Source organism: Pteropus medius, unplaced genomic scaffold, assembly GCF_902729225.1.
Source record: "Pteropus medius unplaced genomic scaffold, Ma_sr-lr_union100, whole genome shotgun sequence".
NCBI lineage: Eukaryota > Metazoa > Chordata > Mammalia > Chiroptera > Pteropodidae > Pteropus > Pteropus medius.
The window spans coordinates 3141858-3165643 of NW_024345479.1; the positions used below are offsets into that span (position 1 = coordinate 3141858).

At 55.5% G+C, this 23786-nt stretch overlaps 2 protein-coding genes across 2 annotated transcripts in view; both read left to right on the top strand.

The window, feature by feature from the left end:
* The window catches only part of SRCIN1 (SRC kinase signaling inhibitor 1), a 33091-nt gene extending 18212 nt beyond the window's left edge, over window positions 1-14879 (top strand). The window contains exons 7-20 of the mRNA XM_039873795.1: window positions 282-480; window positions 920-1013; window positions 1524-2383; window positions 3429-3521; window positions 3778-3821; window positions 4114-4301; window positions 5429-5604; window positions 10194-10324; window positions 10478-10625; window positions 10966-11212; window positions 11649-11883; window positions 13421-13575; window positions 13888-14040; window positions 14632-14879. Coding sequence (XP_039729729.1) covers window positions 282-480; window positions 920-1013; window positions 1524-2383; window positions 3429-3521; window positions 3778-3821; window positions 4114-4301; window positions 5429-5604; window positions 10194-10324; window positions 10478-10625; window positions 10966-11212; window positions 11649-11883; window positions 13421-13575; window positions 13888-14040; window positions 14632-14832 — 2924 coding nt within the window. The 3' untranslated portion in view covers window positions 14833-14879. The remainder of the gene's footprint in view (window positions 1-281; window positions 481-919; window positions 1014-1523; window positions 2384-3428; window positions 3522-3777; window positions 3822-4113; window positions 4302-5428; window positions 5605-10193; window positions 10325-10477; window positions 10626-10965; window positions 11213-11648; window positions 11884-13420; window positions 13576-13887; window positions 14041-14631) is intronic.
* Window positions 14880-15931: 1052 nt separating this feature from the next.
* LOC120611291 (SRC kinase signaling inhibitor 1-like) lies at window positions 15932-18883 on the top strand. Its single transcript, XM_039873796.1, has 4 exons — window positions 15932-16050; window positions 17100-17684; window positions 18586-18732; window positions 18860-18883. Exons 1-4 carry the CDS (start codon window positions 16006-16008, stop codon window positions 18881-18883), a joined length of 801 nt encoding a protein of 266 aa, XP_039729730.1. The 5' UTR covers window positions 15932-16005.
* Window positions 18884-23786: the final 4903 nt, after the last annotated feature.

Consider the following 23786-nt stretch of genomic DNA (forward strand, 5'->3'; position numbering starts at 1 on the left):
CCTCTCCTCTTTAGCAACGACTCCCCCTCAGTTTCTGTCCCACCTGCTCCAGCCCCCAATTCCATTTCCACAACCAGGCTCCAACCTGCCTGGGATCGACGAGGTGTCTTGAGAGGCCGGCCGCATGAGGGGTGCCTGGGTGCACCTGCACTCCGGTGCGGCTTCCGGCCTCAGACCCTGCCGCTGCGGGACCAGAGCGGCTCCCGAAGCCTCCCCTCACTCTCCCGGCAAGCCGCATGGTGGTGGTGGCACTGACCGCGAATGCGGCCTCTCCTTCGCAGGGGTGCTGTTCCTGCAGTTCGGGGAGGAGACACGGCGCGTGCACATCACGCACGAGGTCAGCAGCCTGGACACGCTGCACGCACTCATCGCTCACATGTTCCCGCAGAAGCTCACCATGGGCATGCTTAAGTCGCCCAACACCGCCATCCTCATCAAAGACGAGGCTCGCAATGTCTTCTACGAGCTGGAGGACGTCCGGTGGGCGCGGCCCCGGGGGGATGGGTGGGCTTCCGCATACTTTTCCTCTTGGAGATCTCTCCACAGGCCATTCCCCACCCCCTGCGGTCTCAACCCCAGCCCTTACCCTCTCCTCCCTGAGCCTACCGCCCTGCCCCCCATTCCTTGGTCATCCCAGCCCACACCCTCCGCTCTAAATCGTCCACCCCTGCTGGTTCTTGTTGGCTTGAGCTAACCTGAAACTGGCGCTGAGGCCAAGGAATTGGATGGGGTGGAAGCTGTTGGGTGTGTGTGAGTGGCAGGCAGCCTGAGGAACGAGATCCACCGAGAAAGGAGTTAGGAAGGGGTTGGGGCTCATGGCCCCTCTTGCCAACTTTCTTCCCTCTGCCTAGAGTAGCTGCCTCTTCTCAATATAGGGCTACGGGATTGTGACCTTCTGAACCTCCCCATTCCCCTCCAGAGACATCCAGGACCGCAGTATTATCAAGATCTATAGGAAGGAGCCACTCTACGCAGCTTTCCCTGGCTCACATCTCACCAACGGGGACCTCCGGGTATGGCTGGGGATGCCCAGGGCATTGGGGAGGCTGGCCAGATGGGGTCCAGGAGCGCGGTCTAATCGTTTGTCACCAGGGACCAGGGCCAGCTTTGGAGAAGGGAATATAGAGGCTGAAGCAGAAGGGACCTCCATTAATTGTGGAGTCATGGAAGAGTTCCTCCCCGCTCACCTGCCACTTTCCCCTCAGGTCTGCTCAGTATTTCTTCAGCACGCCTCTAGGTATTATGGCAGTCTCTCTTAGGAACCGCTCCTTTCCCTTGGGCTTCCCCACCCCTCACCGTATGGTGGGCTGCGGGTTGACCCTCTGGTTCCTCTCCATGTGCCACTTCTTCCTCCATTCTGGGAGCCCTGATGGGAGAGGGGCCCAAGATGCTACAGGAGCGAGGGAAGGCAGAGAACAGAAGGGACTTCCTAAGCGTCAGGGATTGGCAGGCTCCTCAAGCAAGGGGCAAGGGACCCCCTTTGTGACTAGCCCTGTGCGGTTCCGGGACTGTCTTCTGCACAGAGAGAGATGGTTTATGCGTCGCGGGAGTCGTCTCCCACGCGGCGCCTCAACAACCTGTCACCCGCGCCGCATCTGGCGTCTGGCTCGCCACCGCCGGGGCTGCCGTCCGGGCTGCCGTCCGTGCTGCCGTCGGGCTCGCCTTCACGCTCGCGCCTGTCTTACGCCGGGGGGCGCCCGCCCTCCTACGCCGGCAGCCCAGTGCACCACGCGGCCGAGCGGCTGGGAGCCCCCGCCGCCCAGGGCGTCAGCCCCAGCCCCAGCGCCATCCTGGAGCGGCGGGATGTGAAGCCGGACGAGGACCTGGCGGGCAAGGCGGGCGGCATGGTGCTGGTGAAGGGCGAAGGCCTCTACGCGGACCCCTACGGGCTGCTCCACGAGGGCCGCCTGAGCCTGGCCGCGGCTGCTGGCGACCCGTTCGCCTACCCCGGTGCCGGAGGCCTCTACAAGCGCGGCTCGGTGCGCTCGCTCAGCACCTACTCGGCTGCCGCGCTGCAGTCCGACCTGGAGGACTCCCTGTACAAGGCGGCGGGAGGCGCCCCGCTCTACGGCGATGGCTATGGCTTCCGCCTGCCACCCTCGTCGCCGCAAAAGCTGGCCGATGTGTCAGCGCCCCCCGGAGGCCCCCCGCCGCCTCACAGCCCCTACTCAGGGCCGCCCAGCCGTGGCTCGCCCGTGCGCCAGTCCTTCCGCAAAGACTCGGGCTCCTCGTCCGTCTTCGCAGAGAGCCCCGGAGGCAAGACTCGCAGCGCCGGGAGCTCCTCGACGGCCGGAGCGCCCCCTCCCGAGCTTTTCCCCGGGCCTGGGGACCGTCCGCTCGTTGGGTTCGGGCCTCCTGTGCCAGCCAAGGACACGGAGACAAGGTGAGGGAAGCTCTCGAGGCCTCAGGGCCGTGAAGGTGGGGTGAAGAGTCCATGGCAGGATTGTGTCCAGGACTCTAAGACCCAGAAGTCCTTTATAGACCCAGAGTAGGCTAGAGGAGTCGCCAGAGTATCTTGAATGTGGCAGGGAAGGCACTGAAAAGAGGGACATGCCATTTTCCTTCTGTCCTCAAGATATGAGGGGTGGACGAGGGGACCCCAGATAAGGACTTTGGAGTCTTGGGTTTGCATTCATTCCCTGAACCTCAGTTTTCCTAATTAAAGTCGAAGCCGAACCAGCACTCTTTTAGTGCCTTGTTGAGACACTGAATTTGCAGCCATGAGAACTGTCCAGCACAAGGCCGGCTGAAGTCTACTGGGGAGGGGGTGCTGGTAAGAAATAGGGATGGAGAGAGAGGCATATTCCGTTAGGTAGCCTTTGATCTGGGGAACTCTTGCAAATCATTCGGCTCCCTCCTAAGGGTGCAGGGCTGGAGGAGGTAAGCAGGACACTGACCTGTCCCCTTTAGCCCGCAGTGCTGAGAGGCAGGAAGTGATTTACATTCTCATAGCTCTCTTGTGGTCTGTGTGCCAGGAAGTGCACTGGGCAGTGCCAATGCCAGGTTGGGCAAACCTGGTTTCTGCCCTGTCTAGTGAGGGAGACACATTTAAAAAATACTTGCACTTCCCTTGGGAGGGTGTATAGGGATTCGTCAAGGCTGATGGGGACTCTGGCATGGCTTCAGAGAGGAGGTAGGGAGGAGGGCATTCTAGGCAAGGGAAAAATGAATGGAGGCACAGAGAAGCCAGAGTGGGACCCATTAGGGAGCCGGTGATGAGAGATGAGGCTACAGAGGGAGGGGGTGACTATCAGATGGAGAAGGGTCTGTGAGCTTGACCATGAGGTGTTGGGGCCCTTTGAATTGTCTGTGTGCTGGTGGCTGGGGAGGGAATGGTATTTCCTGTAATTATCAATCTTAGGAATGGGGGGCTGGGAAGGATGCACCCCATGCCCAGAGGTGTTGCTCAAAGCCATCATCCTCCCCAGGGAGCGCATGGAGGCCATGGAGAAGCAGATTGCCAGCCTCACCGGCCTGGTGCAGAGTGCTCTACTACGAGGCTCAGAGCCTGAGACCCCCAGGTGAGGCATTTCTCCCAACACCACTGCCAGGGCCTGTGGTTGGGGCAAGATGAAGGGGAAGTGGACAGCAGGAGCCCTAGGCTCAGCTCTGCCAGTGTCTTACTATGTGACTCTGGGTGAGTCCTTCCCCTTCTATGGGACTCCATCTTGAGAGCAGGGGACTGGAGATTATGTTAAGGTCTCACCCAGCTTTGGCTGTCTGGGTGAGACCTTAACATATGATGACCCTCGGATGACCATCTTTCCCCTGCGACAGTGAGAAAATTGAAGGCTCCAATGGAGCAGCCACTCCCTCAGCACGTGAGTCACCCTTCCTCCCTCCCCCACAAATCCTAACCTCTCGGATCCTCAGATTCCTGATCCATAAAATGGGAATTAAACAACCGGGCTTCAAAAAATAAATGAGTCGTCAGTCACCGTAGCCCAAGATGTCTTTGCGGGGGTGCTTTGCTCCCCACAGAGGGGCTGGGAGTCCATTTGTGGCTGAGAGTTTGATCCACGTGCCTCTCTGGCTATTGTGTGCAGCGGACTTTGCTCCAGTTCCTCCCACCTAACAATTTGTTCTTCTCTCATCCTAATGGTCCCTCTGCAGCCTGTGGGTCAGGCGGCCGGAGCAGCGGGGCAACTCCAGTGTCCGGCCCTCCCCCACCCTCAGCCAGCAGCACTCCTGCGGGACAACCCACTGCCATTAGCCGTTTGCAGATGCAGCTGCACCTGCGTGGCCTGCAGAACAGCACCAGTGACCTGCGCGGCCAGCTCCAGCAATTGCGGAGGCTCCAGGTACCTCCCCTTCTGAGGCCTCGCCCCTCAAGCCCCACCCACAGAACTCACCCACGTGAGCCGAAACTTCTTCCCACAAGTTCCGCCCCATTCACTGGTAGCTCATGAAAGTAACCTTGCCGCTCACTGGGCGGGCCCCTTTCTGAACGCTTTCTCTCCTTTCCCTTCCTCGAGCTCCTGCCGCCTAGCTGAATCTCTGCGCCCCTACCAAACCCCCACCCTTCGCCTGTGTCCTCCTCACTGAGCCCTCCTTTCCTTTCCCTGAATCCTCACAGCTCTCCCAGAACCCCAGTCCGCCCTTACTGAGCTCCCAACCCGTGTCAGTACTCTGGGAAGTCCCAGTTCCTTCCAGCCCTGCATTCCTTTCCCCACTCCCCTACCTTGGGCAGAGGCCTGTCCCCCAGATCTCAGCTCCCTGCCCTGCCCAGCCAGGCAGATGGTCCCACCAGTCAGGAGCCTGGCATCTCTGTGCCTGCTCCTCCAGAGGGCACCACGGCCCATCAGGTGAGAATAATGAGCAGAGACAAGCTGGAGAGGGGACAGAGAATTGCCATCTGGGCAACAAGTAGGATATTGCCCACCCCCACCACTACCCCAACTCGGCCTTAGAACTAGATTCGAGCGTTTTTACTCTTCCCATCCCAGCCATAGAAACTGTCAAACCTCAGTGCTTGAGTCCATCAAAACCACAGCAATGCAGCCACTTGGTTGGCGGGGCCCAACATAGAACCACTCCTTATCCCCAAATATTCCCTTCCCGTTCTCCTGCCCCTGTATTTCCCCAGCACTTAACCTTGTCTGTCCCCTACCAATCCCAGCCCTTCACTGCTGCTCATGTTCAATCATGCAGCTGCACCTTCTGCATGGCCTAACTCAGCACTCCTCCCTCCACTATTCCCAAGCCGTTCTCCTCCCGCCTGTATTCTCCAGAACTTAGCTTTTGGCCTCTGTCCCTCACCACCATCCCACCCTTTCCCTGCTGTTCACGGCCCAAACCTAGCAGCCGTATCTGCTGTGGATCCCACCCGGCATTGGGCTGTCCTTTGCCCGCCTCCTCCCGACCCTTTCCCTGCTGCGTGCTTCCATCCTCTCCCAACCCTGTCCATCGGTCCATCTGCGTCCCGCAGCTACAGAATCTGGAGTCGCTGCGTGCGCTGCTGAAGGGCACGGAGGCGGAGCTGAGCATGCGCGTGTCGGAGGCGGCGCGGCGGCACGAGGACCCGTTGCAGCGACAGCGCACCCTGGTGGAGGAGGAGCGGCTGCGCTACCTGAACGACGAGGAGCTCATTACCCAGCAGCTAAAGTAAGGCTGGGCCCAGCTGCCTTAAGGGAGGGCTGGGGGTGCGGCCTGGGTGGCCCGCAATCAGGTTTCACTGGGAGGGGCAGCTCCTCTTCCTTCTGAATCACAGGAGACGTTGATCTGTTCTGAAGCCAAATTTCCTTCTCCTGTGTGGCCTGATTTCTCTGTGACCCACAAACCTTTGACCATCTGGCACAATTCCTGAATTCTTTTTTTCTGGTTTGATGCCTGCTTTTGCTTATGGTCTTGTTTCCTAATGGTCCACAGTCTGGCTTCTCCGTGGCCTGCCACTTTACTCTCATGTGGCCAGCTGCCTGATTTCACTCTGCTCTCTGTCTGCTTTCATTCTGGCCTGTGATCTGTGTAAACTGACTCTGGGATAGAGTACTCAGGTGGAGCATTCAGGTATTGCCAGCTTGATCAACTTGGTGCTGACCAGCCACAGTTGCCAGCACTCCAATTCCCTGATCTCTGAGACCATGTATGGCCAAGGAAAAACCCTCCTGCTGTCCTAGTGCAGATCTAGCTTTTTCAGAAGGAATGAGGAATAGAGAACACCCTACCCCTAAATGCTTAGACATGGAAGGGTTAACAGAAGACAGTCTTCTGATCCAAATTTAACAAATGGCCGTCTGGCCAATATTTGATTGTCTAGCACTGTTGAAGGAAGAAGCTGCCTTTCACAGAATGAGCACCCTCACCCCATTGCAGCCTTCTCTTGTCAGTCTTGGGCTCTGAGACAGAGGCTCTGCTCTTTCCTCTGGCCTTCCTCCTGGTGTCAGAGGACACAAATGGACCTGAGGTCCAGCTTCGGCGCTGAAAGGTGGTATGATTAGGACAGTTTCTGCCCTTCTTTGCACTGAGGCTTCCTCATCTGTGCCCAGTATTAAGATTTTTGCATTTCTTCCAGAAAGGGCTTGGGTTCAAGTGGCCAGTGACTCAGGGAGCCAGAAGAGGCTGCCCATCTTCCTCGCCAAGCCATGTTGGTTGTACATCTTGCAAGTGGCTCTTTGAGAAGAGCCCCTATTCCTCAGCCTTGGGCCCACACAGCCTGGTGGTCCATGTGCATTTCAGTGAGACACAGGCAAAGACTCCCATTATCCCTTGTGGCCGAGATGAAATGTGGGGTTGTCCCAGTTGAAAATAAGCTGGCGGCAGCCACTCCATCACTCTAGGTGTAAAAGCTTAGATAACTTCAGTCAGATCTCCAGGTAGACTGGCAGCTACCATCCCCCTTCACTATTATCTGACTTTCCTGTCCTCTCCTTGTCCCTTTTCACTGGGCATGGAGGAGCTGGGTTGGAATTTTCAAAAGGAACTTTATTGAGACATTAAAGGAAAATAAAAGGAAATATAAAAGCACAGAGGCAGAAGAAATCAAAGGATGGATTTATGCTCCTTTTATATGAGTGTCTGGTCCTCAGCTTCCTGAGGACCTTGGTTCTCCAGGAACACAGAAGCTCTCTACCCGCTGCCCTGTTATCAAACCCATTGCTCAGACTGCTCATTTGAGAGAGCTTGGGGGCTGATGGGTTGCTTCTAGCAGGATTCTCCATCCACTTTGAAAGGGACTTCTGTCCTTTGGAGGTGGAGCAGGCTGCACACCAGCCCTGCAGTGGCTCCAGCTTGGCCGTGAGGGCCCTCTCTGCCCAGCTATCATATCTTCCCCAGCCATTAGGTGGACCAGCAGGCCCCTCCCTACCCCTGCTCTGACTGCAGATCATGTACACTTGCTCTTGCTCAGCTTCGCTCTGCCCCTTCCTCTTGCCCTGGCATCTTGCAGGAAATTAAGGCCAATACTGTATTTCATTCAGCTTGGCTCACTCACCTATCCTAGCCTAGCACTTGAACTCTGTGTAGACATTGCCCTGGGGGGTAGCCTCTGCTGACTGAGACCTTTTGGCCTCTGGAGCCTAACTTGGCCTAACCCGGGTCCAGCTTTGTAGGCATGTGACCTGTGCAGTCACACGGGACCCCCTGCTCATAAGAGCCCATGCTTGGCTTAATGTTCTGCTGTTGCTCTCTTAATTTTTTAACTAGGGGGAAAAAATCTTCATTTTGCAGTGGACACCCACTCAACTCCCTACGACTAAACCTGGGTCTGGAAAACCCAACCAGTTTCTGGTCCCAGTGTCTATACTTGGGCTAGTCTGGGACTCATTTGCAGAGTCTGCCCAAGTTAGGCAGATTGTGTGATTGGAAAATTAAGGTTCTAATTGAGCCTAATGGGGTCCTAGTTCCTTCTGCCTGAGAGTTGCAGTGTTTGTTGTCTCCTCCTGAAATCTTACAAAACTGGCATGCCCTGAGCCAGTCAGGTGCCACACACATGCAGAGGAAAGTTGTTCTTTGTCATGTGGCAGAGTGAAGGCTGGGTGGGATAGTGGTCGGCTGTAGAGTGATGTTAGTACAGCGCAGGAGGGAGATACAGTGTAACCCAATGGCTGAAGTCTGACATGAGTAGATCCTGCTTTACCACAAAATAGTTGTATGACCTTGGACAAGTTATTTAATCTCCCAGAGCCTCTTTATTTTTTTTTAAATGACAAAGCCAATTGTATTAGTTAAGGTAGCTAATTCATTACTTAGGGTGTCTGCTGTAACAAATTATATAATGGTTCAAAAGTAATAGACATATCTTTCTCATGGGACAGTATTGGGTGGGTTAGTGGAACAGCCCTCCTGCATGCAGTCATCCAGGCCAATGGAGATTTTGCCTTCTTCAACATGTGCCTTGCAAGATCACCCACAGGGTCTTTGCCTTTCAACCAACAGAAAGGGGAAAAGAGGATGGAAGAGCTTACATGGGAGGTTTTTATGGGCCAGGTCTGGAAACAGCATGCACCCCATCCACTTGTGTCCCATTGCTAGACCTCAGTTGAATGGCCACTTCTAACTGTAAGGGAGGCTGGGAAATGTGGTCTGGTGTCTGAGCTACTGTTTGTCTAGGTGTAAACTAGAGTTAATAATGGTTCTCACTGTGGATTTGTTGTGAAGATTAAATAAGACAATGAAAGCGAAGGGCTGAATGTGACACCTGGCATACAGTAAGTGCTTAGGACAAGATAGCTCTTTAACTGGCAGTGCTGAGTCACAGGATTTCATCCTTGGCTCCTACGTGATATTTCTTTTTACCCACTAGTTGGATGAAGATGTATAAAGCATGCTGATAAGATTTGCTGATGACACAGAGTTTTGAGGGGGAGCAAATTTATTGGATGGTAGAACTGAGATTCAGAAGTTGTTCCCACTCGGATAGTTGAGCTGAAATCCAACAGATGGGTTTTGACAGGAATAGCTGTAAAGTCCTGCATGTGGGTCAGATGTCAGTGACTCAAGTACAGAACTGAGATGACCTACCTGGGCAGCAGTTCCTTCTTTCGCTTATTTATTCATTCCACAATTATTTGCCAGACATCTATTTTGCTCCAGGCACCTTGCCAGGTGCTTGGCATTGGAGATGAAACTGGAAGACATGGTCCCTGCCTGCCTGGAGCTGCACACAGCCCAGCAAACTGGAGCTCCAGGGACTAGTGGGGAGGTTCTCATTGAGACCTGAGGATGAGTGGGAATTAGTCACACATGTACATGCACACATGCACACGTGTGTGAGTGTGTGAATGGAATATTCTAGGCAGAGAAAATGGCATTTAGAAGGTTCAGAGAGGGCAGCACACACAAGGACCTCAGAGGAATTCTGGATGATTCTAAACAGAAGCAAACCAGATGAGGACAGGGGATGTGGCTGAAGGGAAAATGAGAGCCGCCCCGAGGGCCTGACCCCTCGCCACCGCTTTGCCATCTGCATTAGCTCATTCAGTCCTCACAATGGCCCCAAGAGGGAGGAACTCTTAACCCCCATATTTTGGATGGAAAGGTCGAGGTCCAGAGATGATAGATATCTTGTCTAAGACTTCTCTGCTGGGATGGGTAGAGCAAGGATTGGGATTTGGCTCTGTCCGACTCGGGAGCCAAATTTTCAACTACTACCCTCATGCTGCCCTTCTTGGCTACATTTTAGAGTTTGGATTTTAGCCTCAGCATGAAAGGATCCATTTAGGGTTCAATGCAGGGGATGGTGACTCGGTCTGATTTACATTTGAGAAAGATGTAGGGTTTTAAATGACAGAAGCTCAGCATAAGCCAGCCGAAAATCAAAAGCGGTTTTGTCCTCAAAGAAAGAGGCCGAGTGTCTGGATCATTTGAGAAAAAGTAGGTGGACATGGTAGTGCCATCCTGCAAGAGAAGAGACCCCTTATTGGCACGTGCAGCTGCCTCCAGCTCTCTGAAAGGCTGCCAAGTTCTCTGCTAATTCCTTGGCAGAATGAGAATCAGAGGATGCAAGTTATAGGGAGGGAGATTTGGCTGATGTGGCTAAAGATCAGAACTTCAAAGGGAGGACCCAGAGCCCCGTTAGGGAGCTCTTCTCAAGTCTTGTCTCTGAGGTTTGGCATTTCTCATTTCTCGTGGGCATGTGGACTGGTGGATGGCTTTTAATTTTTATCTGACTGGTGACCTGATTTCTTTCTAGCTGCCCAATTTTAGGGGGATGGGCTGGGGCCAGAGGGGCTGAGAGGGTCTCTCTATGGCTGCAGTGACCTGGAGAAGTCGGTGGAGAAGATCCAGAGGGATGTGTCCCATAACCACCGGCTGGTACCCGGGCCCGAGCTGGAGGAGAAGGCGCTGGTACTGAAACAGCTCGGGGAGACACTGACTGAGCTCAAGGGTGAGCCCAGGGGCCAGTGAGTGTGGCACATGGTCCAGGTGGGAGTCCCTGCTGCACCCCTGCCCCCACCCCTAGGCACTGCCCTCCCTGCTGTCCATCCTGTCAGTCCTCGGAGCTTAACCTTCCTCAGCTCACATCTTCTGGCCCCCTCAGCTCACTTCCCAGGCCTACAGAGCAAGATGCGGGTAGTGCTTCGTGTGGAGGTGGAGGCCGTGAAGTTCCTGAAGGAGGAGCCACAGCGCCTGGATGGGCTACTCAAGCGCTGCCGTGGGGTCACAGACACTCTGGCCCAGATTCGAAGGTCAGTCCATCCCTGACCTCTTATCTCTGACCTCTGATTTCCCATGGGCTCACGCACTGGGCCCAGATCAATAGATTGGCCTGACCCCTTATCCTGACTCCCTCAAAGGTCACTGATGTGCCAACTGGAGCTATACCTCAACTCTGACCTGTGGTCCCTTGCATTTTGTAGGCTTGGCTGTCCCTTATGTTAGATGCAGTCACTCCTCTCCAGGCCCTTCCCTCTATCCTGCAAGATCCCAGATCCCTCCTCACACCCTACCTCCCTCAGGCCAGGGTTCTCTTTTGTGGGGTCACCATCCTGCTGGTCTCACAGTGGCTCCTAACCCTCCCAACCCCAGGCAAGTGGATGAGAGTGTGTGGCCACCCCCCAACAACCTCCTGAATCAGTCCCCCAAGAAGGTGACGGCTGAAACTGACTTCAACAAGAGCTTGGACTTTGAAATGCCACCCCCCAGCCCTCCACTGAACCTCCATGAGCTGAGTGGGCCAGCTGAGGGAGCTCCTGCTGCCCCCAAGGGGGGCAACCCCACCAAAGGCTTGGATGCTCCTAGCAAGAGAAGTGTGGACAAGGCTGTGTCTGTTGAGGTGCTGGGCCCGGGATTAGGGGGACACGCGCTAGGCTCATGCCTTCTTACCACCCTAGGTTAGGAAGTGCTGATGCAGTGTGGGTACTTTTTCCTGGGGGTGGAGGAAGTCTGAGGAGCATATTGAGGGTGACGTTCACACTGGTAGACAGAAAAGCGTATTATAATAATTAAGGCAGTGTTGTGTTAGCCCAAGAATAGACTTTGTGGTCAGTGAAACAGAAGAAGAGAACATCCAAAAACAGGTCCAAGTATATCAAGAGAGTAGTATGTAAAGAAAGTGGCATTCCGGACTCATGGGAAAAGCACGTAATATTCAGGAGAAGTCCAAGGGTCCTCAGGGGGCCTTGCATGTGTGGCGGGGGAAGGAGCTGAGGCCCCAAAGATCCAGGAGCAGGAAAGCCATTTAGTCCTGACTCTTGCCCTCTCCTCCCAAGGCTGCCGAACGGGACTGGGAGGAGAAGCGGGCAGCCCTAACTCAGTACAGCGCCAAGGACATCAACCGGCTGCTGGAGGAGACACAGGCGGAGCTACTGAAGGCCATCCCTGACCTGGACTGTGCGAGCAAGGCCCACCCGGGCCCGGCCCCTACCCCTGACCACAAGCCCCCCAAGATCCCCCACGGCCAGAAAGCAGCCCCCCGAACGGAGCCCAGTGGGAGGAGGGGCTCAGGTACGGGGGCAGGTAGGGACAGGTGAAGAGCCCAGAGGAAGAGAGCCCCATCCTCAGGAGCTTTCAGGTTGTCGGGGGAGGCACGTGGGAGTGAGAGTCTTTGTGGTCAGGCTGCTGGAGAAGGGAGGTTCTGGGACATCAGCAGCCTGACCCTCAGCCACTAAAGGGAGACCCAGAGGCTGAGTTAGAGCTGGACTCCATCCAGGGCTGTTCCCACTGCTGCTGCTGAGAGGACCACACAGGGAAGATGCACAAGTCCAGGCAGAATCATCTGCCTGTACTTTCTGATCGAGCATGTGCCCTAAACCAGGCTGTGCTCAGATTGAGTGCAGTGTTGATTAACATGGACCTGCTTCCTGTGTTCCCTGAGCTCATGAGCTCACAGGGGAGGCAAAAATCTGAACCAGAAATGGCAATCATCATTCATTCACTTAGTCATTCCTGCCACACATATTTGGTAAGCACCTACTGTGTGCTAAGTGCTGAGGATAAGGAGATAAGGCATTGCTTCTTTCAAGGAGCTTAAAATTTAGTGGGGGAATAATAATAACATGTTTATCAAGCATTTACTGTGAGACAAGAACTGCCTCAAATGCCTTCTATATTTTAATCCTTATAATTTCATAACAAACCCAGGAAGCAGATACCGTAACTATTCCATTTTATACATAAGAACACTAAGCTCAATGTGTTTACGTAATCTCTACCAGGCCATAGCTAGTGGGTAAACCAGAAATATGACGAGGTGCTAAATGCAGTGGGGAGGTGAGCTCTGGTGTTGTGCAGTCCTAGAGGATGCCCCGGGAGGGCAGGAAGGGCTTCTCATTGGAGGACACTTTCCACTGGAGTCTTGAAAATGAGTAACTGCTTCCAGGCTAGTGAGAGAGGGCATTCCAGAGAGATGGAGCAGCATGTGCAAATGCCTGGGGGTCCAGGCCAGGGAGCAGCAAGCAGAGCTGAGGCAGAAGGACTGGAGAGTGCTGGGCCAAGGAGCTTGGATGTGGTTTGGGGTAATGGGAAGCCACTGGAGCATCAAAGGCAGAGGAGTGTCAGGTTTAAGTGATTTTTCTGCAGGTTGCCCTGGGGACAGCTCCCACCTCTGGAAAAACTGGGAGAAGGGAGAGCCTGGTGAGCAGAGTCAGGCTCTTGCAATAGTTACTTCCCTCTCTTGATGGAGAAAGGGTAAAGATCAGAGCTAGTGCAGATGCTGAGGGGCTGGTGGAAAAGGTGGATCAGAGCAATTCTTCTCCAACTTGAATGTGTGCATGAAATCACCAGGGGATCTGTCAAAATGTGGATTCTGATTCCACAGCTCTGAGCAGGGTGTGAGTTCCTCCATTTGGGTAGCAAGGGGTGAGGGTGCTGTAAGAGGGGGCGTGACAGGGCATGGGGCTGGATTGCATGGGAAGGTAAGAGAGAAGGAGGGGGAAGCCTGTGTCCTTTCCCCTGAGCAAGGTTTACCCCCTTGGAGTCAGATGTGGCACATGGACGCCAGAGTTACAGGTCCCCTGACTCCTAGCCCCTTGGCTGCCCGCAGATGAGCTGACAGTGCCCCGATACCGCACAGAGAAGCCCTCCAAGTCGCCCCCGCCACCCCCTCCCCGCCGGAGCTTCCCCTCCTCCCATGGCCTGACCACCACACGCACCGGAGAGGTTGTGGTCACCAGCAAGAAGGACTCAGCTTTCATCAAGGTACCACGCCGCCTCGGGGAGGGGACGACGAGTTTGAGTTGGGGGGATGCCTGAGATGACCTCTGGAGACCCTCTTGAATGGTCTCCTCTGAGAGGAATTAGAAGGAAAGAAAAGGGCCGGCCAGTGGTGACTCTACTTTTTCTGGCTTGGGCTTCCACCATGGGAGGGGGCCACCCTGGGAGGGGAGAAAGGAAGTAGCAGATGAGGAGCTGGGGCAGGTGGGACATAGTCTGCCACCCATGGAGCCTAGGAGGTGAGTTGGTGCTGGAAGGGGGCAGAGCCTGGTCTTGATGGGGGCCCGGGCCTTGCAGAAGGCTGAGTCCGAGGAACTGGAGGTTCAGAAGCCCCAAGTGAAGCTGCGCCGGACTGTGTCTGAGGTGGCCCGCCCGGCCTCCACACCACCCATCATGGCCTCTGCCATCAAGGATGAGGACGATGAGGACCGCATCATTGCAGAGCTGGAGGTGGGTGGGGCACACCTGGCTCCCAGAGTCATCAGCCAGGCCCTGCTCCTTTTGATGCCAGGGCAAAGTGGCTGGACTAGGACAGGTGGTTGGACTCAGGCTCCCCACTGAGTGCTGGCCTGGTCAGGACCCCGTCCCTCTTGCCTCGATTCCCTCTCCACTGTAAAATGGGGGAGGGGGTTTAAAAGTCCCTCCTTGTGGGTTCGAGTTTTTTTATTGTAGTCTCTGAGATCCCAACTCAACTGCCCTGAGACCCCGTCCCCCACTCCCCCCATGCTCTGAGATCTTCATCCTTGAATGTTCTGTGAACATTTAATGCCCTTATATCCAAGTGCCTTGAGCCCCTCCCAAGTCACCCACATTCAAGTGTTCTCAGCCCCCTCCCTGAATGGATAGAGACCCTGGACTTCCAGGGCCTCTGGAGGAGGAGACAAATTGGAGGGAAGAGTGGCCAGTGGCCAAGGAGTGAGGCTGGGATCCCAGTGCCAGCCCAGGCCACCCCTCCCCGTGGGGGCCTAAGCCATAAGCCGGCACCCCCATTGTCCTCCCGGTGCCTCTCCTCCAAATCTGCCCCCACCTTCTGCTCTCCAGGTGTTTGAGAGAAGCTCAGTGTCTTCCCTCCCCCCTACGCCCCGCTGCCAGCTGATCCCCACCTTGCTGTCCCCAGGACCTGGGTTCCCCCGGGGTCTCAGCCCCGGGCCCCACATGGAAGGTAACGGGCTGCCCCCCACTTCTCACGGTGCTCTCTCTGCCTGTGCCTCCACAGCTTCCTCTCCTCACCTCTCACGCTAACCTGCTAAAATGCTAAAACACCAGTCACACCCACCACTTCCACAGCCTCACCTACTGGACCTCCCCACCAAAGGACAAGCAATAACCCTCCCTTCTGCTCCTGAGACTCTAGCAGCCTGGTGTCCGTTGGCTCCTTGGGTCTGCTTTTGCTGACAGGCTTGATTCCGAGTCAGCCTAAGGTGGCCTGGGTATTTTGTCCCCATCTAAGGCTGGAGTTTAGGTTTGGCCTGAAGCCTGGGTTTTGTCTTGGTCCAAGATCCGAGTTTAGATCTTGCTCACTAGATGACCATAGGTCTAACTCAAAATCTGATTTTGTCCTGAGCTTTTGCCTAATCCCCACCCCGTTCCCACTGCTCTGCTGCCTATGCCAGCTCTGTTTCTCCCGTTTCTCCCACTAGAATCTATGCTTTGTAGCGGAGGCCAGGACACGCCAGGGGGAAGGCTCATTTGCAGCCTCCCTCCGACCCGTGGCCCCATCTTGCCCACTCTTGCTCCCTCTGGTCAGGGAGCTTGGAATGGAAGGAATCCATGCCCTTCCTTGGCTGCCGGCTCCATGTCTTTCAGCGCTGGGAAGTTCTTTCTTCTCTCTAACTTCAGTCCCTGCTACTGTCCTACTGCGCTTATTTCCTCTTTACTCTTTCTTGGGAACTTGGGGGTGGACCTGCTGTACCCCCAGGGGACTGTGCTTGGGGAAGAGGACCTAGGTGGGGGTGGCCTGGGAATCTCTCCTGCTGCCCAGTCACAGTGGGGCAGGAGGGCCTCTGCTCCAGGAGGTCATCTCCATTGTGCATACAGGCTCGCCTGCCTCGTCTGGGTCTCCTTGGCCCACAGTGGGCTCCATGCTGGCTGCCACCTGATTTCTGGCCTGGCTCGAGGCCTGGTGGTGCTTTGTCTCCCCGGCTCGAGGGAGCAGACAAGCACCAGATGGGTGGACAGTGTCGTCTCTTGGGTAGAGGATGGGCACAGAGCTGTTCAAGGAGCCGTCTGGGGATGAGCAGTATGGAAGGGCTGCCCCCCGGGATTGGCTGTGTCCTCGGCACCCAATCCCTGCCCCTTTCTGGCTCTGGGAGCCAATCCTGAAGGGGTCCAGTGGGCACATCCCTCCGCTGGCCTTTGGGGCCTGGCTCACCCTCTGCATCCTGAGGCACCATCGGGCAGTGGAGCCAGGCAGGCATGGGTCACCCTCTCTGCCTTCCCAGTCTGCACCCCCACCTCCAGGTAAGCAGGTGGCAGGGCTGATGGGTTGCCTTGGGAGGGGGGCTGAGGGACCCTGCTGCCCACTATGAATCTCCCCACGGCTCCTTTTAGTGGAAAGAGCACTGGACTTGGAGTCAGAGTCCCTGGGTTCAAATCCTGGCTCTGCCACTAACTAGCTATGGGTAAGTGATCTTGGGTGAATCATACAATCCCTCACCTTTAATTTCCTCATTGATAAAGTGGGGAAGATGAGAGTAGTAGCCAGTTCATGGTTTACGGTAAGAATTAAAGGTGAAGATGTACATGACAGAGCCTGGAACAAGACTGGTACTCAGACTTAGACCCAGGTTCACTCTGGTGTGTGTGGGGGTGGGGGCTGTCTCTGTGCCCCCAACAAAGCCAGAGCCAGGGATGCCCACACAGAAGCAGGTGCTGTAGCTGCAGTAGAGGGACTTGGCCCTGTGTGCAGTAGAGGGACTTGGCCCAACCCCTTCCTTTGTGGCTGTGGAAGCTCCAAAAGTAGGAGGTGGCCTGAGTTGAAGATGACAGCCCCACCCCCAGAGGCCAGAAACTTATCATCTAGTCTCCACCCACCGGCCTGGTCTCCATTAGTCAGTTCAATTCAACAAAAAGCTGGTATTTATTGAGCATTTACAATGCGCCAGGCACTGTTCTAAGCACATGCCCATGTGAGCTCACTTAATTCTCCACCCACTCCTCATTTGTTATCCCATTGCACAGATGAGCAAACTCATGGGAGGATCCATGAAACCTGCTCTCAGAGTTTAGCGTGGACAATAAGAAGTCCACGTGTATCTGTGCTTCTAGGCAAACTGGCATCTCTGTCAGAAAGTGGGAAACTGGAGGGTATGGTGGAAAGAGGCCTGACTTCTAGTCCAAGCTTTGCCTCTAATTGCTAGGTCAACTCAGTCAGGCCCCTTCCCTGCCTCAGTTTCCCCATCTATGGAAGGAAGGGGCTGGGCTCCCCTTGTCTAACCCCCGCATCCCCCAGTTCATGGTGGTTTGCTTTGCAGGTATCGTAATCTCTGTCATCTTTCTTTCCCCCACAGGCTGCCCCAGGCCCCAGAGCCTTCTGTGTCCCCCAGATCATCTTGACGGAATGTGCCCCCAACCCTTCCTCCCCACCAGAGGCCAGGCTTGAAGAACCTGGCCACAGGATGACCCCCACCCCAAGACCCCGAAACCTGACTGGCGGCAGAAGGGGCTGGGATGGCCCACGGGCGCTGCCACGGGTAGTGACCGAGGCTTCTCAGCCCAAGGACAGCTTGATGCCTGAAAAGAAAAGGACACCTCTGAAGAGACTGGGGATAGGGGGCTGCAACCCAGAGGAGGGAGGAGCCAAGGTTCCCTGTCCTTGGGGACCAGTCTTGGACAGAACTCAGGAGCCCTCCACTGTTGAGATGCACCCAGAGGAGACCCCCAAGGACTACGGACACGATTCCCAACCCTGCAGCGGGGAACACAAGGGCCAGCCTACTGCTGGCCTCGGCTGCACAGTGAGGGGCGCCACCACCCAGCGGATGGACAGCCTGGAGGAGACTCTTCAGGAGTTGGAAGCTACCCTGAGCCAGATGGGCATGGCCCCCACTGAGGGGCCCCCTGACAGCCCCCCACCCCCGCCCCCCAGTCCCCAGGTGGCTGCCTCCTCTTCTGTCCTCCCCTCCTGCCTTCATGTCTTCAGAGCTTGAGGGAGTGGGGGGCTGCAGAAGCACCACAGCAGCCCCCTCCTCCCACTGGTCTTCTCTCAGCTCCTGCCACCCTCCTGTGAGCCTGGTGCCAGGTGGGGTTTGCAGGCAGAGCCCTGGGAGGCTGGGAAGCTGGCCTCCCCAGGGATCAGCCCATCCAGCCCTGGTAGGGACCAGGGCTTCTCCCCTCTACTCTGTATCTGTAACCCAACAAATAAAGTTTTCTCCCCCTTTTCCATCTCCGCACTCCCCTCCCCCTCTCCTCTCTGACTCTGTCTCTGTCGTTTCTCTGCCTGCGCCTCAGGATCCCCAGAGCCCTTCTGGGCAGGCCTAGTACTTGGGGTGGTTCAAGGGGCTGGACTTGTCCATCTCTAGAGAGACTTCACCCCCCATCCTCCCTTTTGGGTGAGGATGCGGGCCCAGGGGCTGCCAATCCTGCTCTGTCTGCCATTGTAAAGACCCCTCCCCCCACCTCAAGCATGCTCTCCTGGGCTCAGGACTATGCCCCTCGCTGGGAGTGGGGGTGGTGCTAAGGACCCTTCACTTTAGAAGTGGCTCCCCCAGGGGGCACCAGTTGTCTCTGGGCTACTCAAGGAAACCACCAAAGGGTTCTACTTGAGAGCACAGCAGTTGGGAACCTAGCTGGTGGCCTCTGTCACCTCTCTTACAGGGAACCTTAAACCTGGCCTCAGAGAGTGGGCCTGAGTCAAACTGGGATGTAGAGGTGTGTGTGTGGGGGGGTGGTCTCCAGGTCTCAAAGGGCTCCCTGAAGAGGTCCCAGCCCCAGGGACCCTACCCGGTGCCTAGGTATAATCCCCCTCTAATCCTAAACCCTTTCCTCTTCTTACAGAGTGGTGGTGGCACCGTGCCACCCATGAAGGTGGTGACTCCAGGGGCCTCTAGGCTGAAGGCAGCTCAGAGTCAGGCAGGCAGCCCTGACAAAGGCAAGCATGGCAAGCAGAGGGCCGAGTACATGAGGATCCAGGCCCAGCAGCAGGTAAGGTGGGCACCATGGGAACAGGACCCTCCCACCTCCCTCTCCCTGCCACAGTGCTGTGTACTCCTGTTGTGTGCTGGGCATCTCCTGCCATTGTTCCTGTGACCACCTTCTGCCTGCTGCCCAGAGAGGCCCTCCCTGCCAGGACTGAACCATCTCCTCCCTCCTCTCCCCAGTCCCAGTGCTCTGGGTCTGGTTTAGAACTAATGTTCTCAACCAGGCTCTTCCACTCTCAGGAGGCCCCTCACACAGGGCCAGAGAGGGCCTTTTCCCCAGCTGCCCCTGCAGGAGAGGGAGCAAGTGGACTCCTGTCCCTACCAGCCCCAATGCCTGGGTCCCTCCTAAGGCCTGGCCTGGCCTGCCCCGGGGTGTGGAGGGGAGCTCACGTGCCCTTTTGTCTTCTGCCACTCCCCTCCTCTCCTCTGCTTCCTTCTCTCTGGTCTCAATCCCGCCCGTTCTTCGGGACCCCTACTCTCATATCAGCCTCCCCCTTAGCTCCTAGGCCTTCTCCCAGCTGAAGGAGAAACCACCTTGCATCTGCTTTTCAGTCTCGAGTTTGTGTTTCAGTGCATTCTCTCTGACATTTGATGGGAAGAGGGAGAAAAGAATACTTTGGCCCCCTGGTGGGGAGGGAGCAGCAGGGGTGCTGCACCCTCTTTCAGAGTTAGTTAGCAGGCTAGGGGATGGAGTATAGGGTTGATGACGTTGCCTCCAGAGTTTTTGTCCTGTGGCCCACTGTGTGGCCTGGTCAGAAGGTGCAAGGTAGTCCCTGGGCCTAGATGTTGAGAGACCTTTAGTGTACTTGTTTGGTTAGTATATTTCTGAGCAGTTCCGGTATGCCAGGCCCATTCTGGGTGCTGGGGTGGGGGTGGGGAGGTGAAATGTCTAGTTACTGTGACATGAAGGCTCAGAGGCAGGAAGTTAGAGATGGGCGAGTATAGCCACCTCCTTTACAGCCCAGGGGACAGCTCAGAGAAGAAAAGAGACTTCCCAAGGGTGCAAAGCAAGGTGTGACATGAAGGCTCAGAGCCAGGACTGGGATCCAGGATCCCAAAGCCCTTCCCACCACATGGCCCTGTGACAGCCCCGGGCACACAGGTCCTGCCTACCTGCTGGTTCTCTGGAGAATCCAGCAGACATAGGCCATCCACTCCTGTCCACCCCCTGACTGGCCTCTGCTCACCAGCTTGGCACTGGCCCACTGTCTTCCTCATCGGTCCTCAGACACACCCTGCGGGTCCCATGCCACCACTCGTCCTGTCCAGGCCGGTCCCTCCTTTGTGTCCAGAACAGCAGCTGACGTTCACTTGTGCCAGACACACGCATTATCTCATTCCACACTCACCACTCTGAGGAAGGTCCTTATTATCCCCATTTGATGGATGGGGAAACTGAGGCTTTACCCAAGGTCACACAGCTAGCAAGCAAGTGATGGATTAGGGTTCACTCTAGACCGTTTGACCCCACTCCTCCAAAACATGTTTGTTTCACCCTCCTCAGCAGGCACCGCCATCCAAGTCATTACGCTCTACCTCTCACCCTGACTCCCAGCTCCCAGCACCGAGCCCGTTGCCCCTCCTCCTGCCCTTCCAGTCACGTCCACTACCTCCACGCCCTCTCCTCCATTTCGTCCTCAGCCCACTCCGCGTCTCCGCAAGCATCACCTCTGGGCTTGGCTAGGTCTCCGGCGGCCTCCAAACGGGACTCTCCCCACCTCTCAGCAGCATGGGCGATATATACCACCCAACACACACACACACCAAAGGGCTGTGTAGACCCCCATTCCTGGATACCCTCTCCTCCCTCGTCAGCCTGCACCCCAGCCCTGCTGACTCCCTTCTGGGCTTCTCTCCTCTGCTTGCCTCTTTACTCCGCTGTGCCTGGTTCCTCCTTGGCCTCTTTGCTCACACCACACGCTCTTCCCCTTGGGCACCAGGCTCCATCTGTCCCTGCTCAGGTCTCTGTTGTGAGCTCAAGCCTGCCCCAGCGGCTGTCCCCTCAGGAAATGTCACCCGCCCACTGGCATCCGCCCACCCTCAGGTGTCTCCGTGAGCGCCTCCCTCGCCTGAGCTCCTACACAGACCTAGTTCTCTCTCTACACTGCGGCCACTGGTCTGGCTGTGGCCCTCTCGCTTTTCTAATAGACTTTTTTCTTAAAAATGCATCTTTTTTCTAATACAGTAATACGTGTTCCTTATAGAATTTTTTTTAAAGAAAAGTTATAAAGAGGCAGGGAAAAAATTATCTCATGCCTCCTTACCTAAATGCATGCCCTTCTGAGGTTTCCCTGTAACTTCTGTCACCTCTACCTAGGGCACTTCTTGACAACTTGGGTTCCCTCCACCCAGTTCTCCGGGTGCCCTCTACTGCGTACCCTCGATTTGCTCAACCACCCTGGGTCACCTGGCCCTCAGTCCTCTGGGCTGAGACGCTGCTCCGTGTTGACTCAGTCTGTGACCTTGATCAAAGTCCTCTGCCTTCTGCAGGCTCTTTTCTCATCTGTACCCTAGGGACAAAAACCCAGCAGCAGGTTCTGAGGTCACATTATACTGGGTATGGGAAAGGGCTTTGAAAGCTGCCAAGTGCTCTGCAAAGGCAGGGAGTCACTGCTGTCCTTGGTCGCAGTGTACGTTTGTCAAGGGCTAGGCAGAGGCCTCATCTCATGGTTCTAACACATGGAGCTCGAAGCTGCCTTTGACAGTGATGAGCAGAGGGGAATAGAAGTGCCAGAACTAAAGACACAGAAATTGGGGGTTGGGGGGGCGGGTACGGCGAGGAGTTCTGAGATGGAGCAACAGTTCTCAAGCTTGCAACTGATCTGCCCTCTCACCTCATTGCCCTGCCTAAACCAGCTACTGGCAAGGAGAAGGAATTGCTCTAGTTGCCATAGATCTATCAGGACCCACCCACCTTGGGCTAAGAGAAGCCCCACCTTTCCTGATGGCCCAGTGCCTGGTTCAGGCAAATAGCAAGGAAGGAGGGCAATTGGGCAGGGGGAAGGTGGCACTGGGAATGGCCCTGGAGGAAGCGCCAGCAGGGTCCGCTGCATCAAGATGATCTACATCTGTATAGAAATCTGCGTGTCATAGCGTGGAGGCACAGGTCAGCATGTTCAGGGCACAGAGAGGGTGCTAGCCTCTGACCCACAGGAAGAGGAGGGGTTCAGGGTTCAGTTTTCTAGGCCCTGGCTAATGGTTGCAGTCTCCCCCAGCTGAAAACTGAACATCTATGAGGTTTCTCCCCTGCCACAAAGGTGACAAACTCTGCTTCTCTGGATATAATTGGGAGCAACAGGGGAGGGCTGGCCAGTGAAATGGAAGTGACAGGAGCCTTCAGAGACAGCAGCTGTGTCATCTAAGAACTCTGAGCAGCACAGGACAGGGTCACCGGGTAGTTAAGACATACTCCTTTAGCTTCGGGAAAGTGGATTTTGGATGTTGCTGTGCCAGTCTCCTGGGAGGGAAGATGGCCTGAGAGGACTTTACCAAACATATGCTCACAGAGCAACCATAAGAGGAGGAAAGGGGCATCCATGTAAGCTGGTGAACTCTGCCGAGCACTGATGTTTAAAGGCCTTGTGCTGGCCGTGGAAGAAGGGGGACATCACCTGGGTAAGGACACATCACCTGAGTGAATACAGGAGTCAGGTGGAGACACAAGCCGGAAGGCAGGTGTTTTGAAGACCAAAGCTCAGAATAGATGGAGGCTCTTGACAAGTGCTAAAGGGAAGGAACAGAAAAAGCTTTTTAACTAGAGAGGTGTTTGAGGACAAAGAGGACAGCCCAGAGGGAATCAGCAGCTGGCCTGGGACATGGTGAGATGTGAAGAGACATGGGGAGAGAGCGGACGTGTTCCCCTCCCACTCGGCTTTGGGAGAAAGAACTTTAAATGGGAAAGGATGGGAGGAGAGGGGCAGGACAGAAGCCCAAGGTAGGTGACAGGGAGTAAGAGAGCTCTTGACTGCCTTTAAATGAGTTTTCTCAGGGCCCAGGTACTGGGACCCTGTGAGCAGGGGGCACATGGCCCCCAACAAAGGACCAAGTGAATCTAAAGATCCTGTTTCTGCGGCTCTGGAATCCCTTTGAGTAAAGAATGTATGGCCGTGGTAAAGAGGAGAGGGGTAGAAGACCCAAACGGGGAACCTGCGCTTGATTTTCCTAAAGGGGAAAATGTAGACCGTAGACTGCGGTGTGGTGAGCAAAACCCAGATGAATCACTGAGCACATGGGGGGAGAAGGAATGATCGCCAGCAGCAAGGGCAGGGTCACCGATGGCAGTCAGGCTGCATGCGGTCTCCTCGTTTCCTTTCCAGGCTGCAGGAGGCACGGTCTGGCTCTACCCCTGCGAGGCATCTGATAGAGTCCACCCAGCAGCTGGCTGATAATATAGGTCATGGGAAATGGAAAGACCCTGCCCAGATCTAATCTGCAGGAGGTCTCTGGCAATGGGCCACAACACTGTTTCCTCTCCTCCTCCTTTCTGTCTTTTTTATCGATACCGTTTGGTTATCACACTATTAGCTAAGCAAGGCCAGGAGGGACAGAAAGAAAACCTGGTCTGTGTAGCCTTGACCCAGTGGATCTCAAAGTTAAGTGTGCAGCAGGATTACCTGGGGCCACCTGCCTAAAATGCAGGTTCTCGAGCCCATGCCAGAGATGGATTCTGGAGCATGCCCTGGGAATCTGCATTTGTGACACATTAGCCCCCTTGGCCATGCAGATGGCTCTGGAGCTATACAAACCTCCAGGACCAGTATAGACACAGGGAGCCTGCTGGAGGTAGGGAGGAGACTCAGCTATTTCTAACTATCAGCTGACTGGCGAGTGCAGGACATGTCACTAGGGAGTGACCTCTTTTACAAGGCACAGCTCAAAGCTGAAGAAAGTTGTATGGGATGCAGTGGGGCTTCCTGCCTTGGGCCAGAGACTGGATGCAGTGAGTGCCATTTCCCGTGGCTTCCTTGAGGGTGGGGGTGAGGGTAGGGGTCTTTAGAGAAGTGCTCCCCAGAAAGGACAAGCTCACTCCTCAGTTGCCACCTCAAAAACTTCTGCTTC